Below are 13,924 nucleotides of genomic sequence, written 5' to 3'. Positions count from 1 at the left end.
GCTCCAGTGAATAAAGTAGAACAAGAAAATAAGAAAAGACCGGAGCGCTGCAAAATAAAGTCCAAGTTGACCACCTGCGTCACACCGCGTCGGGCCAAATGACGTGGGGAGAATCAAACAGTGCAAAACTCCAGTCTGTAACCCGGGCTCTCCTTTGCCTTGGCGAGTTCGAGTTAAGCCACGTCCTGCCTTTTGAGGTTCATGTTCTGGTCTTGACCTAATCTGCTTGTCTCAGGTCCTTTGATATCTGATCCGAGTCCTCTCCTGGGCCTATCCAGTCACCATGGCAGATAACGGTGAAGGTTCGTCTTTGAACCTGCCTCGCTCAATGCCTATTTCCACCTCCTCCATTCGTTCCACCTCTCCTCCGGCAGATGTTGGAAACAGACAGGCCTCGATTGCGCGACTTGCTTCCCCGGTACCTTCGTCAGCCTTAGGTACCTCTATTCCATCCCGTCAGGGTATTCCCACCAGTCGACCTGTCCCCACGGAGGCAAATACCTCCGAACATAACTTCCGATATGTGGACGATCCTTCCTCGCTGCCCGGTCCCGGTCAGTCCATGATTGCATCCCAGTTGCAAGAAAGCCTCGGTCGCTCGCCCCCGAGATTCGGTACCCCCTCGCGAATGGCTGGTTCCCCCGCGTTACATTCCACTCTCGACAACCGGCCGGTGGCATCACAGTATGGCTCGATCGACACCAAGAACGACAATGGCCCAGATCCGATCCCGTATGAAGACCCAGAGGTTGTGAAGAGACATCTCGTCCTCCCGCAGAACGGTGGGGGACATCGCGATACTGGCTCGGAGCTTGGGACCAGCTTCGGTGACGATGAGTTCTCGAGTTTGCAGCTGCAGGGAGGTGATATCACCCGTCAGGTTTACCGCTGGGCGGAGGATGCAGATTCTGGACGCTTTGCTCGCAGCAAGAGTTTCAGTGTCAGTCGACCTGCCCCCGAGGCAGACACGGAAGATATCCACACGATCCAGGTGCCAGGAGGATTCCGGAGAGATTTCCTGCGGAGAACCGCTGGAAGTCCCCACCGTGGAAGCCAAACTGGATCAAATTCAGGAGCACCACCAGCGCAGCCTCAGCTACCTACGACGAGCTTTTTGGAGTTCTTAACTCTCTACGGTCACTTTGCTGGTGAAGAACTAGAAGAGGACGATGAGGTCTTGGGTCCAGACGAGTACTTTTCGTCCGATGCCTATGATGAGAATGATGAGCGCAGAGAGTCTGGAGAAGATGCGGCGCTGCTTCAGGGAGATGGAGCTGGTCGCAGGAAGCGCAAGCATAAGCAGCGCGCACCTGCGGGAAATACTACCACCACTGGTGCTGTCATGTTGCTGTTGAAATCCTTTGTGGGTACTGGTATTCTTTTCTTGCCTCGAGCCTTCTTGAATGGAGGTATGCTGTTCAGCTGCATGGTGCTCCTTGGGGTTTCACTTTTGAGCTATTACGCCTTTATCCTGCTTGTCAACACGCGCATGAAGATCGAGGGCTCTTTTGGTGACATTGGCGGCGTCCTGTTTGGAAAGCACATGCGGCGCATCATTCTCGGATCGATTGTGTTGAGTCAGTTGGGATTCGTCTCAGCATACATTGTTTTTGTCTCGCAGAATATGCAGGCATTTGTACTGGCTGTGAGCAAGTGCGAATCCTTCATCGACATCAAGTTCATGGTGTTGATGCAGCTGGTCATCTTCCTGCCCCTCTCGTTGATCCGCGATATCAGCAAGCTTGGATTCACCGCTCTCATCGCGGATGTTTTCATCCTTCTGGGTCTTTTATACATCTACTACTATGATGCTAGTACCCTGATCGGTAATGGAGGCATCTCAGACATCATTTCCTTCAACCCGTCCACTTGGTCCATGTTCATCGGAACTGCCATCTTCACCTACGAGGGTATTGGCCTGATCATTCCGATCCAGGAGTCAATGAAGCAGCCGCATCGATTCCCCGGTGTGCTTGCCGGAGTTATGGTCATCATCACGTTGATCTTCCTGTCCGCAGGTGGACTGAGCTACGCAGCCTACGGATCCTCCACAAAGACCGTCATCCTTCTGAACTTGCCTCAGGATGACAAATTCGTCAACGTGGTTCAACTCCTGTACTCGCTCGCCATCCTCCTCAGTACACCCCTGCAGCTCTTCCCCGCCATTCGTATCATGGAGAACGAGCTCTTCACTCGCAGCGGCAAGTACAACCCGTATATCAAATGGAAGAAGAACGCCTTCCGCTTCTTTCTGGTGGTTGTTTGTGCAGTTGTCGCCTGGTGTGGCGCCGACAACCTGGACAAGTTCGTTTCGCTGGTCGGAAGCTTTGCTTGTGTTCCTCTGATCTACGTGTACCCGGTAAGTTTTTAAATACCCTTTCCCCGGTTTTTACAAATTAATCTGACCAATGCAGCCCCTTCTCCACCTCCGTGCTTGTGCCCATTCCAGGCGCCAAGCAATCGCCGACATCACTCTCGCCACCTTTGGTGTCATTTGCTGCATATTTACGACCGGCCTAACCATTCAAAACTGGATTAGTGGTGCCGAGACTCCCTCAAATCCCGGATACTGTGATCCCCAGTGAACGCACCTTTGGCAATGCTCGCCCTTGGTGTACTTGAAGAGGTGTTTAAAAATTGCGGCATAGCATTTGATTGAAATCGTGGTTACGTCTTGTACGCATGGGCGGAAAATCTTGAAACTTGGTGTTATGGTTTCTTTGTCTGTTGACCTATATATTTGGCGGGTTTTTTTTAAGAACGTGTGGCCCTCTCTGTATAGATAGTCCATTTATTTTGTGAATTTTATGGGAAATGCCTTTGAAAATGGAATAGCACTCGCACCTTTAGATCGTATGGCATATCACGCGGCATGTACACGCGGAGAAATGGGACGTCTGAGAGCTTCCTAATGGAACCGTTTACCAATACCTAGGATGCACAGTGTGCCACGACTCCAGTGTGCCGGCCATTACGTTTCAAAGAACGGTGGCCCACATTTTGGAGGACAAGTAGGCATTCAAAGCAATGCCGTCCTGGCTTGGAGTATCGCAAACTGAAGTCTTGTCCAGAACTCTCCTGGGTGGGCTCACGCCTTCGACAAGTCCGTGTCTCGATAGATCCTTTCGGGTACTGAAAATAATGATCAGAAAGACACTGAAAAATGAGCTCCATTTCAAAGCATTTCAATTTAATATAGTCTATGTACAGTGACCGAGACAGGGACATATCAGCCATCTGTATGTCTAATGTGTATCCCGCCAGTCAAGAGCATCTCCTGTCCCCTACAGTCCATCATCCTCGGGCAGTTTCCTCTCTATATACCCCTATTATTCCTTCCTCCTCAGGTCAAGGAATGTCCAGTCAATCTGGCACGAAACAGAACGCAGGTGTATAGAGACGCAATGCTGCGATGAGGTTACAAATCTTGCAAATCAAAGACGAAAAAGTACAAGGGTCGGGCTGTTTAAGCACCAGCCTCGGTGGCCTCCTTGCCCTTCTTGGCCTGTTCAGCGAGCGCAGCTTCCCGGCCGCCCCAGCTGTAGAACAGAATGGTTAGTTTCAGTCGACAGGGTTATAGCGTATGAAGGATGAAAGAAGATTCAAATAAAACGTACTTCCAGTAGGACAGGTAGCGGTATCCCTGGGTAGTCTGGGCGCCGAAGTTGGTCAAGTGGCAGGCGAAGAGGAGGTAGTTCGGGGGAGTGACGGCGAGGGCGTAGCGCATGAAGGTAGCGGCGTAGACGGTCAGAGCGGCGGTCATAGGGCCGGAGATACTGTGCAGGGGAGACGGGTTAGAACAACTTCACTTGTATAGAGCACACAATCATGGTAAAGACGGTTACTGTGTTAAACGTACATCTCAGGGTCCTTCTGGGTGTCCATCACAGCCGCAATGGGGATACCGAAGTTGGAGACAGGGCCCCAGAAGTCTGCGACATAATGGTTAGCAATCCGTCCAACAAACAAATCCCAAGCTCAAATTCATTGAGAGAAGACCATTTCGTCCCGCAAGACAGGTAATCTGCCTCTCGTCTTCTTTGTTGAGCAAGTCTCATGGCCGATCTCGGTCTCGGTGTTCGGGAAGCAGGAAACTCGGGGCGGATTCAGAACGTACGGGTCGAACAGATGTAGTCCGTCACCTTGTTGGAGCGGATCTTGGCATTGATAGCCTTGATAGCAGCAGCCATGATGAGTTGCTGGAGGACACACGGGGGAAGTGATGTTCAAGGTTGGGGTTGGGGTCTGCGGGTGCGGAATTAAGTCGACTCAACCGGCGTTGACCGCCGGTCACGTGATCGTTCGCGGCTCCTCGTTTTTATTTCCGCTTATGTTGGTAGATTCGCATGGATTTTGGTTTGGTTAATTATGTCGATCTGTTGAATAAGTATCTTGGAAGGTATCGAGATGCTTTGGGGATTAAATATCAGATTGGCGAAATATAATGCGGCTGCAAGACCTCTGTACGACAATATATATCACTTGCCCAACAGATCACAGATAAGCCTTAAAATTTGCCTCTACAAGTCAAGAAAATTTGCTTGAAACAGATATGTAATGCATTTTTGCGACAAGGGGGTCATAGGAGCTAGCTAGCATTATTTGGTAACTGAATGCCAATCTTAAAAGGATTTCACGGCTTTTTTTCCAATCCTCGACACGACCTCCATCCGCATGCGCCGCAACGCCTGGCCCGATAGACTGGGTTGATATAACCCGTACGCTGTCTCCTTTCCTGAAATGAGGACCATTGGTTCCGTCTAGCATTTGAACCGTCGCTATTCCTCCTTCCCAGGTGAAAACAGATCGCTGATGATATGAAGCGTGGAATCGTCTTCAATGTACACCTATCCAATCATCGACCGCCGAAGCCCGGCGGCGGGTATCCTCGACCCTGACCCGGAGGCTGGAATCCCGGGGGAGGCTGGAAAGAGCCAGCTGCAGGAAGAATGGGTTAGCCTGGACTGTCGCGAATGTAGTCTGAGGTAGGGGAAAAACTTACGAGGACCGCCTGGAGGAGCGAATCCAGGAGGGGGAGCGAAGCCGGCTGAGTCACGAGAGAGTCAGTATATCTGCATGTCACAAAGTACATATCAAAGATCACTTACGAGGTCCACCGGGGGGTCCTCCACGACCACCAAATCCTGGGGGCGGCGCGAAACCGCCGGGAGGGAAACCACCCATGGGAGGAGCGGGGCCACCGACACCAGCAGCAGGACCACCGAGTCCAACAGGAAGGCCACGACCAGCGGGCTTGCTGATACCAGGGCCGGCGGCGAGAGTCGCGGCAGCGCCAGCAGCGCCCGGACCGGCACCGAGGCGCGCAGAGGGGTCGGCGGGAGGGGGTCCGTCAACGGAACAGGAAACAACCTGAGTACCGCGCACGATGGTGAGACCGAGGGTTCGCTTCTCTTCCGCTTCGACCTGGGTGTTCGTGGAACCGGGGGCGGCCTTCGACTTCCGCTTGGTGCGGCGGAATTCTTCTGTGTCGGCGAGAACGAGGTTCATGTGCTATGAAACAGAGTGAGAGTCAGCCTCAGATCTATCCACGAGGCGCAGAAGAGACGGACCTTGTCAAATGCCAGCATCTGGCCTGTCATCTGTCGACCATCGTTGAGCGTCACCCGCATCCGGTAGTTGATCTGGAGACATGTTAGATGGGCTTGTAGCAGACTTCACAACCCTTTCAATTGAACTCACGAGGTTTTGCTAGAAGAAAGAGGTTAGCGACAGCCATTGAGCACACGAGTCGGGATGAACAGAGGGATTGATACTCACCATCTTGCCCTGCTTGTTGGCAGCCATGTTGCCTGAAATAGCGCGCACGAATGCGACTTGAGCCCAAAAAGTAGTAAGACAGCGACGAGGCTCTCTTGACTGGAAGAGATCGAGCGAGACGCGGGATCCTTTACACGAGCTTAGCTTTCGGTTGCCGGACTCAAAGTTCTGGATAGAGGATGAGTCAGCTTGGATGATTCAGCGACCACCGACTTAGATAAGCGCCAAGGCTCTCGCTTCCGATTCCCGTGACTTTGATCCCGTGACTCGAAGCCCACACAAACCACTTTTTGTGCGTTGCAGATTCCTTCGATCTCGTCGACAACCACCTCCACGCCCACACACCAACGCCATGGTATGTTACCACCCCACCCCATTCTCTCAATCGCATCGCACAGTCTAACGGACATGCAGTCGGACGCCAAGGACAAGAGCACAAACCCCATGCGCGAGCTGCGCATCCAGAAGCTCGTGCTGAACATCTCCGTCGGCGAGTCTGGTGACAGACTTACTCGTGCCGCCAAGGTGCTCGAGCAGCTGTCTGGTCAGACCCCCGTCTACTCCAAGGCCCGCTACACCGTCCGTACCTTCGGTATCCGCCGTAACGAGAAGATCGCCGTCCACGTTACCGTCCGTGGCCCCAAGGCTGAGGAGATTCTCGAGCGTGGCCTCAAGGTCAAGGAGTACGAGCTCCGCCGCCGTAACTTCTCCGAGACCGGCAACTTCGGCTTCGGTATCTCCGAGCACATCGATCTGGGCATCAAGTACGACCCCGGCATTGGTATCTACGGCATGGACTTCTACTGCTGCATGTGAGTGCACGCCATCATCTTCTGGAGTCTCCACCAGGAGGCCTCAGCAATCCACCACAACGGGAGCAAAACTGACCAATTTTTTTTTCTATAGGACCCGCCCCGGTGAGCGTGTTGCCAAGCGCCGCCGCTGCAAGTCCTCCATCGGTGTTAACCACAAGATCAACGAGAACGAGACCATCAAGTGGTTCAAGAACCGCTTCGACGGCATCGTCCGGTAAATGTCCCAAGACATGTGAGGATGACGGGGGACGGTTGGACCTTGTGATTTACGAAGCATCGAAGGGAGCCAAAAATTTTCTCCGAAACAAAAACACGGCCCAGGTTGCTCCTGTTCCCTGCGTCGGATATGGTGTTCTGAAACCTTTTTTATTTTTCCATCACGGCAACCAGGATAGGCGTGTTAAGAGACATGAATCCACTACCTTGAACCAATCTGCTCTCTCCTTTTCACAATGAAGGCTGCACATGAGGTGTTGTTTCCCGCATAACCATTGTTGAAAAGGTCTGGCTGGCACTGGACTACCATCCATGTCTAGCCGCGGCTCGCTTGACTGGTCATGGACCTCGTCGAAGAGTCGGGTCCCTCTTCCTCACAGCCTGCTGTGGTGGGAGGGGGTTACCACCGTCTGGCCTCTCTCTTGTCGTTGCTGTCTACACCTGATGCCCTCTTTTCGTAGCAGTAGATCGTAGCCTGTAGTGTTGTCCTCTTGTAATTCAAGGCATTTCTCCTGCTATCGACTCGGTACTTTGCTAATTCTCACAAACCACCTACGTAGTGAATTTCCGCCGTCAAACCTCTCCGGAGGAATCTCTTGAAATTGGAAAATCATCGTGACAGCACAGGCCAGCAAAACATCTTCATGTGTATTCTAATCTACGATCGGTTCATCCTTCCTCCTGTTCAATTCCCTTCATCCTGCTCATTTCCCACGCTTTGTCTCCCTATACCCCGCAGCCTGCTCGATCTCCTCCAGTCTGCGTTGCTCCTCCTCGGTGTAATATTCCAACGCTCTGTCCATCTTGCCGAACTTGTGGTCAATGGCCAAAGTACAGATTAGTTTTGCATGATGAATGACAAGGACTCGGTGCTTACTAGGGCTTCGATAAATTGATCCATCACATTCAGTTCCCCTACAAACCAAGACCGTTGACGCTCCGTCACCATGCCCGGTGTGTAAGTCCGGGCAACATCGAAGTCGATCCAGAGAGCCCTGCCAGTACCCTCCTGCAGCAACATGTTTCGCGGGTACGGATCGCTGTGTTCCACCCAGGCCTCGTGCATCTCAGCTAGAATATGTCTGAGCTTCTTGAGCGCCGCGTATGAGAAGTTGGGCAAGTTGATGATCCCCGAATTTGGAATGTATTCAATGACAATAGCACTTGGGCGTGTATCGTCTTCGAAGAAATTATAGAGAATTTTCTCCCAACCCTCGGACCGTGGATTAATCTGCTTGATCACGCCGTAGACGTCCGGGATGTCACCTCGCTCACAGAATCCACGCGCTTTCAGCCGACTGTACGCGCGAGTTTCGTTTGTAAAAGGATCAGGTTCATGATCCGGTGTATGTGCATCCTCCCGCGGAATGTGGTGGAACTAAAAATATTAGGTATATAGATCAACTTGAGAGGCATAGATCTACTTACCACTTTCACAACACAGTCTTTCTCTAGCCAGCGAGCCCGGACGACGCAATTCCTAGGATTTTCTAGCTTACTGTATTTGCTATGTTCATCTTCTAGCTCTTGGAGGAGCTCCACAAACGTCACTTCAGATAGGTCAAGTTCGGGGATTTTGTAGTCTGGGGGCGCCATTGTAAGCGTGAGCTCGAGTTCCTGGACCGTTAAAACGAGGTAGAGTTTTTTTAAAGGTGTCCTGGGAAGATGTGTGCGTGCGTCTTTGATTGAGCTGGGATTATCGAATAAAAAAAAAAAAACAAGAACGACGATTTAGGAGGGAGTTGAGACTCAATGAGGAAAGAAAGCCGTCATAGGTCATGTGCTGCTAATATTGATCTATGTCCACTCGGAGACATTACTAGGCTAAAAGTCTGTGCCGGCACTTTCTTCCTAATCTATGCAGTCATTACTGGTCATCTCCCTATGCTGACAATCCATACATTCTGTTACAAGGATTTTTTATAGGGGACTAAATTTACGAGGAGAGCTAGAGAAAGTTTTGAACAAGGTTGAATTTAGAATGCGCAAAACTTGATGCTAAACTGTGGGCATCCATGCATAATGAAAGCATTCTTCAAAGCCGTTGACGAGATAATGAAAGTATTCTTCACGATCGGAGACGAGATAATGGAAGCTTTCTTCAGAGCCGGTGAAGAAAATAAAATGCAAGTCCAGGGAGACTACGGAAGTCTCCAATTGCCCTCCTCTGCTGCCAGCATTCCCAGGTACCACAATGCCAGCAACATCGTCAGCCGTACCTGATTTTGGCTGTTACTTTGGTGTCTCCATGGGATGGGGTCTGACAACTCCAAATTGCCGTTTCGGTCAAGTCGTCGAATAGCCACCATTTCGCTGTCTGTGATGATGCATGCGTATCTGGTATGGTTCGTTTTCATGTAGAAGTTGACCTGCGATAGCACTCGTCGGAAGTCGTGTTGTCTCGTGTCGTTCGTGCTGCTTCTCATGTCCGTATTCCATTTATTAGAAGTCTTGAGTTCCACAGGGAGCCGAGCGTCTCTTTCATTGCGGGGTTGAGAGGGACTGGCATAGAACAGATCGAGCTCACAACCTCGGACGAAGCGAGCATATGCCCCACTGCCGATATCCACGCGCGTGAGGTTCGCAGATCCGAGTTGGTCATTGCGTTGGAGATAATTGAAACCATAACGGAGTGACCGTTCGACTCGATTGTAAATCAAGCGCGAGAAATAATCTCGAAGCTCGGCCTCGCTCACGATGTCCCGAAGAGGTGTGGATGGCATCGGTTCGTCAGGAATCTGGGTAAAACTGAGAGTTGCACCGTACCTCTGTCTGATGGTAGTTAGGTTGAAGTCAACCCAACGGCCAATGGGTCCGATATCCTGCCATTTGTAATTTTCGCTCTTTGTCATACTTGTAGCCTTTAAATCGTCCTCCATGAAGAGACTTGGCGGCTCGTGCTGGAGATAACGGATAAGGGGCACTGGGGACATGGTTGGCGAGGAGTTGCAGGAATACTTTCAGAAGGCGTTCAGAAGGACGAATAGACGGACGAGTCAGGAAATGGGGGACGGAGGGATAGGTGAACGATGAATAGGAACGCTAGCAGGAGATGAGAGGGGAGAATTTCCAAAAGGATACGCAGAAAATGAGGTGAAGCTACATGCCTATAACGGAAGATACTCGACCTCTCAGAGAAAGCTATAGTGTCAAGCCATTTCTAGTCCCATATAATCAACCCTGATGATAATCATCCTACGTTTCCATTGACAGTAGTAGAAATCTAGAAAGTATCTTTTTAAGAATAGGCCACAAACGTTTATAAATTTCTTTCACTCCACAGTTCACTTGCTCTATTCAACTGTCTTACTATAAATAGAAGACTATAGAGAGTGATAAAGTAGCAGGAAAAATACATGGGCAGAAATAGGCATGGCGACATTGGTTCCAGCCTAATATAAACTTTTCGCATTCAATGGCGCCAAGTACCCAAAAGGCCAAAGCCGTTCCTGAAAGGGCTATGGACATACCCACGGCGTTTTTCTATAGTATTATGCAGGGTCATTAATGGACAGTCCAGCGTACAGGCTACAGCCCGACCAGGAAGTTATTTTAAGTCGGCCTAATTAGGCGGTCATAACTATCTATCCAGGAGGTTTGAAAAAGACGTTTTAGAAAGGGACCTTGGAAAATGGAATCAAAAGACGTCTAGGAAGACGTTTAAAAAATCCCTAGGAGGAGATGTAGAGGGACTAGAAGAATAGCCCATTGTAATATCTCCTTGGTTCGGCTGTACTTAAGTAGATCCAGCTCCAAAATCTACTCCAAAGCCAACATCCATTCAATAATTTTTCATTGTTCAAAGATAATCCAAATACAGTACTCGAAATGTAGAGAGAAAAAAAGCGGCAAAGGTCAAGAGAAGTACAGCCTCTTACTTTCCACGAGTATACCCATCCCACAATTTAGAGAAGAACCCTCCTTGCTCCCGCTGCTCATTCCAACTAGCCCGGCGCCCAGCCATACTAGCATCCGAGGTGTCGCGTTTTTGCGTCTGCAGATTGGAGAACAAACCCCCACCGGAACTACTGGATCGACGGCGCTCGCCAAGCGTTTGTGGGCTCTGGGGCTCGTTGTTCTGGTTCTGGTTCTGGGAGGAGTTCGAGCCGTTGGAGTTCTGTGGTATGTTAGATACTGTTCTAGAGAGACGGGGGGAGTTCGGTAGGTCGGACTTACCCGCCGGTTGGCATTCAGGTTGGTCATCATCTCCGGCGTCAAGGCCCACGAAGCTCGAGGTGCGGGACCCTTTGCACCGCCGTGCCCCCAGGGGTTGACGTGCTCGTGTCGGTTGCCGGGCTCGCCTTTCCAGTGGCGGGGAGGGGTGTTGTCGGTCATGTTGGAGATCTCGAAGAGAAGATAATCCGTAATGATGTTGCTTGCTAGTCTCTGGGACTATGTGGTCTTGATGGTGGTAATGGTTAGTGGAGGATCAAGAAAAGAGATGTGAATGAGACAAGGATGAAGGTGAAAGCCGTTCATGAGCTTGGGATGGGGGGAGTCAAAGACGTCATTGGGCCGGGGTTCGGTATTGGTGCTTGCTCCATGGGGCTGATGTGATGCGTAATACACCAACGCGGCTTATGGCGGATGTGGTTCAGGGGGGTTGGGGAAGGGAAGAAGACATACCATATGCGTGTATAGATCGGAATAACTTCGATGGTAGTAAGGATGGGACATGAGAGGGGGAGCTCGGCTTTATATGGCCACCGGCGAGCCAGGGTTACAAGGTGTCGCGTGTTACTTGGTTCTCTGGACTGCGGTATGACTGGCTACGCCGGCGGTATTTGGCTGACTACTGTGATGTACGTTGATTGGTAATGAATATTGGCCTGTGATTAGTGGTGGTGATGCTATTGCCTGGCGGCGTGGTCTGGGTCGTGGCTAAGCTATGAATCCACCCGACCTCGCAATTGACGCCCTCTGATTTGAGCTGGGACTTGGAGGTACCTATCTTCCCGGTTGGGTTTGTCAAGTAAACGATGTAGCATTGTGTCGATTGCACTGCACCTTGACGTAAGAAGGAATGCGGGGAAAGCTCGATGGCAAATGCCCTTAGCGGCGGGTCGACGTACCCGGTACTTCGGTTCGGGTGGTAATGTGCGTGCGGGCTAAGTATTGTGTACCCCACATTCACGTCGATCATGTCTCATCCAATACTTGCAGGATTATTATTATTCACGGGGATTCTGATGAACCCCTGAAGTTACTAAATCTGCCTTGAGACGTAATTTGCTACCATTGTGTCCGATAAGAGCATATCCCGAGCATACCGGACGAAAGAAAAGCTTCTGCTGCTTACGCCAAGACATCTAGCATTGAATCTAAATCTATAACCTGCCCAATCACACACCCACTTTCCAATCTATAAGCTCTAGGTCAAAGCCTCGCCTTCTCATCATCAACAGCCCTCAACGCCTTCCAGACCCTAACACCCTCATCCCACAACGAATCCCCCCGAATCTCCACACTCCCGTCAGCCTTCAGCACGCGCACCCGCTTCCCACTCGTCTCCCATCCAAAATCATCCTCTCCCTTCACAAACCTAGCCAATGGCCCAACCAACGCATTATGTGTATATTTCTTCTCCTTCTCCGTCAAAACATTCCCATTTCCCCAGAACCACAACGAATAATCGCTTGAATGCGTAACCCCCCACTCAATCGGAATCCCATCCGTACACTCCGCGCGGAACTCAATTCTATACCGATGGATCAGCCGCGACGCATCCACGCCACCCGTGTTAGACGTCAACGCGTGGATCAAGCCTCGCTGCATGTGGTATACCTGCATATCGGCGTAGATTCTGCCCCAGGCGTCAGAGTCCCAGTCCGTTACACCCGGTGGGAGTTTCCCGTCCGGGTAGTGGAGTGGGATTAAAGCATCGACGATACGTTGGGGGTAATCGGTAATCAGCCGGGCGCGTACTGCGTCGAGGGTATTGGCCTTGGGTGGGAACCAGATTGCGTAGAGGAAGCGTTCGTCGGAGCATTCGCCTAGGATGAGCCGGATGTTGCGGGACAGGAGTTTGCGGGCGAAGGAGCCGTCGTCTAGGGATTGGAAGAGGGTTGGGAGTATGAAGGCGCCGTCCGTTGTTGGGCGGAATTGGTGGATTTGGATTGTTTTCGCGGCGTCGAGGAGTTGCTTTGCTGGGAGGGAGCGGAGACGGGCGAGCTTTTCGTTTGCGGATAGGGTGAGTGGGATTGAGAGGGCGTTTAGGAGCTGGTCAAATTGGGATTGGGTTTCTGTTGGTTTTTTGGGTTGTACGGCGGGCGAGTTGGAGAAGATTACTGCCTGGCGCACGATGGCCTGGGTGTCTGGTTGGCGGAGGTCGTAGGCGAGTTGGTGGAAGACGGAGTTTGCGCCTAAGTGAAGTTAGGATGTAGGTGTGGGTTGGTATCACGGGCATTCTTACCTGCGGAGTATCCTGAGATACTGATATTCTCAGGGTTGCCACCGAACAAATGGATATTCTCCTTTGTCCACTCCAAAGCGAGTCTCTGGTCCCAGAATCCATGGTTTCCCACAGTCTCGCCCACATCCGCAGCATCCTGTTCGAGTTCCGCCGAATACAAGAACCCAAATAGGTTGACCCGGTACGCAGGCATGACAACGACAGCCTTGAAATCAGTCTCGCCGAGCAGTGCCGCGGCATTGAAGCCGTTGGGCGAACCGAACTGAAGCCATCCACCATCTATCCACGTCAGCTTTTGTCGAACTCGGAAAATTGAATGCTTCTTACGGATGTAAATCATCACCGGCCAGCCATCCCGCGGGGGAGTTCCCGTTGGCACCCACACATTACACTGGAAGCAATCCTCGCTCCACGTTTCAGGCTTCTCCGGCTCGATAGTTAGGAATCCGGGTTGCGGACACAGCCCGGCTCCACTGTCGCAGACGCCGGGTGTATCCTTGCTGCCGTATCTAAACGATGATGGCAGCTTACGGGCACGGCGCCAGCGTTGCAGTGGTGGGAGAGCGTAGCGCACGCCGCCGAAGTAGTGACATAAATCCGAGCCGGCGGAGATGGTTGAGCCCTGGATGACGCCGCGGTGTGCGAGGGAGAGAGTATAAGGGCGGCGAGTAGTGTCCATTTTGGATGAGTAGTTGAGAGATAT

The 13,924-nt window shown here is 51.4% G+C and overlaps 8 protein-coding genes across 8 annotated transcripts; 2 read left to right on the top strand and 6 right to left on the bottom strand.

Moving 5' to 3' along the window:
* Positions 1 to 283: 283 nt before the first annotated feature.
* On the top strand, positions 284 to 2,585 carry N7498_006486 (putative amino acid transporter; the record flags this gene model as incomplete). The annotated part of the gene is made up of 2 exons (XM_058453548.1): positions 284 to 2,359; positions 2,415 to 2,585. 2 exons carry the CDS (start codon positions 284 to 286, stop codon positions 2,583 to 2,585), a joined length of 2,247 nt encoding a protein of 748 aa, XP_058307739.1.
* A 772-nt stretch (positions 2,586 to 3,357) lies between these two features.
* Positions 3,358 to 4,227, bottom strand: N7498_006485 (pyruvate transporter MPC1). The gene is made up of 4 exons (XM_058453547.1): positions 4,118 to 4,227; positions 3,860 to 3,932; positions 3,618 to 3,776; positions 3,358 to 3,539 (listed from the first exon to the last, which is right to left on the bottom strand). Exons 1-4 carry the CDS (start codon positions 4,188 to 4,190, stop codon positions 3,467 to 3,469), a joined length of 378 nt encoding a protein of 125 aa, XP_058307738.1. The 5' UTR covers positions 4,191 to 4,227; the 3' UTR covers positions 3,358 to 3,466.
* A 628-nt stretch (positions 4,228 to 4,855) lies between these two features.
* Positions 4,856 to 5,805, bottom strand: N7498_006484 (small nuclear ribonucleoprotein-associated protein; the record flags this gene model as incomplete). Its single annotated transcript, XM_058453546.1, has 6 exons — positions 4,856 to 4,938; positions 5,003 to 5,047; positions 5,109 to 5,511; positions 5,571 to 5,642; positions 5,701 to 5,709; positions 5,779 to 5,805. The coding sequence occupies 6 exons, from the start codon at positions 5,803 to 5,805 to the stop codon at positions 4,856 to 4,858; spliced, it is 639 nt and encodes a 212-aa protein (XP_058307737.1).
* A 325-nt stretch (positions 5,806 to 6,130) lies between these two features.
* Positions 6,131 to 6,811, top strand: N7498_006483 (60S ribosomal protein uL5; the record flags this gene model as incomplete). The annotated part of the gene is made up of 3 exons (XM_058453545.1): positions 6,131 to 6,133; positions 6,193 to 6,590; positions 6,685 to 6,811. The coding sequence occupies 3 exons, from the start codon at positions 6,131 to 6,133 to the stop codon at positions 6,809 to 6,811; spliced, it is 528 nt and encodes a 175-aa protein (XP_058307736.1).
* Positions 6,812 to 7,647: 836 nt separating this feature from the next.
* N7498_006482 (uncharacterized protein) lies at positions 7,648 to 8,405 on the bottom strand (the record flags this gene model as incomplete). Its single annotated transcript, XM_058453544.1, has 2 exons — positions 7,648 to 8,187; positions 8,238 to 8,405. 2 exons carry the CDS (start codon positions 8,403 to 8,405, stop codon positions 7,648 to 7,650), a joined length of 708 nt encoding a protein of 235 aa, XP_058307735.1.
* A 545-nt stretch (positions 8,406 to 8,950) lies between these two features.
* Positions 8,951 to 9,742, bottom strand: N7498_006481 (uncharacterized protein; the record flags this gene model as incomplete). The annotated part of the gene is made up of 1 exon (XM_058453543.1): positions 8,951 to 9,742. The coding sequence occupies one exon, from the start codon at positions 9,740 to 9,742 to the stop codon at positions 8,951 to 8,953; it is 792 nt and encodes a 263-aa protein (XP_058307734.1).
* A 941-nt stretch (positions 9,743 to 10,683) lies between these two features.
* N7498_006480 (uncharacterized protein) lies at positions 10,684 to 11,144 on the bottom strand (the record flags this gene model as incomplete). Its single annotated transcript, XM_058453542.1, has 2 exons — positions 10,684 to 10,926; positions 10,986 to 11,144. 2 exons carry the CDS (start codon positions 11,142 to 11,144, stop codon positions 10,684 to 10,686), a joined length of 402 nt encoding a protein of 133 aa, XP_058307733.1.
* A 1,041-nt stretch (positions 11,145 to 12,185) lies between these two features.
* Positions 12,186 to 13,900, bottom strand: N7498_006479 (putative carboxylesterase; the record flags this gene model as incomplete). Its single annotated transcript, XM_058453541.1, has 3 exons — positions 12,186 to 13,171; positions 13,222 to 13,500; positions 13,549 to 13,900. The coding sequence occupies 3 exons, from the start codon at positions 13,898 to 13,900 to the stop codon at positions 12,186 to 12,188; spliced, it is 1,617 nt and encodes a 538-aa protein (XP_058307732.1).
* Positions 13,901 to 13,924: the final 24 nt, after the last annotated feature.

The sequence above is a fragment of the Penicillium cinerascens genome, assembly GCF_028974065.1.
Source record: "Penicillium cinerascens strain IBT 15544 chromosome Unknown contig_6_segment0_segment0, whole genome shotgun sequence".
NCBI lineage: Eukaryota > Fungi > Ascomycota > Eurotiomycetes > Eurotiales > Aspergillaceae > Penicillium > Penicillium cinerascens.
This window is presented reverse-complemented; position numbering and strand designations above follow the sequence as displayed.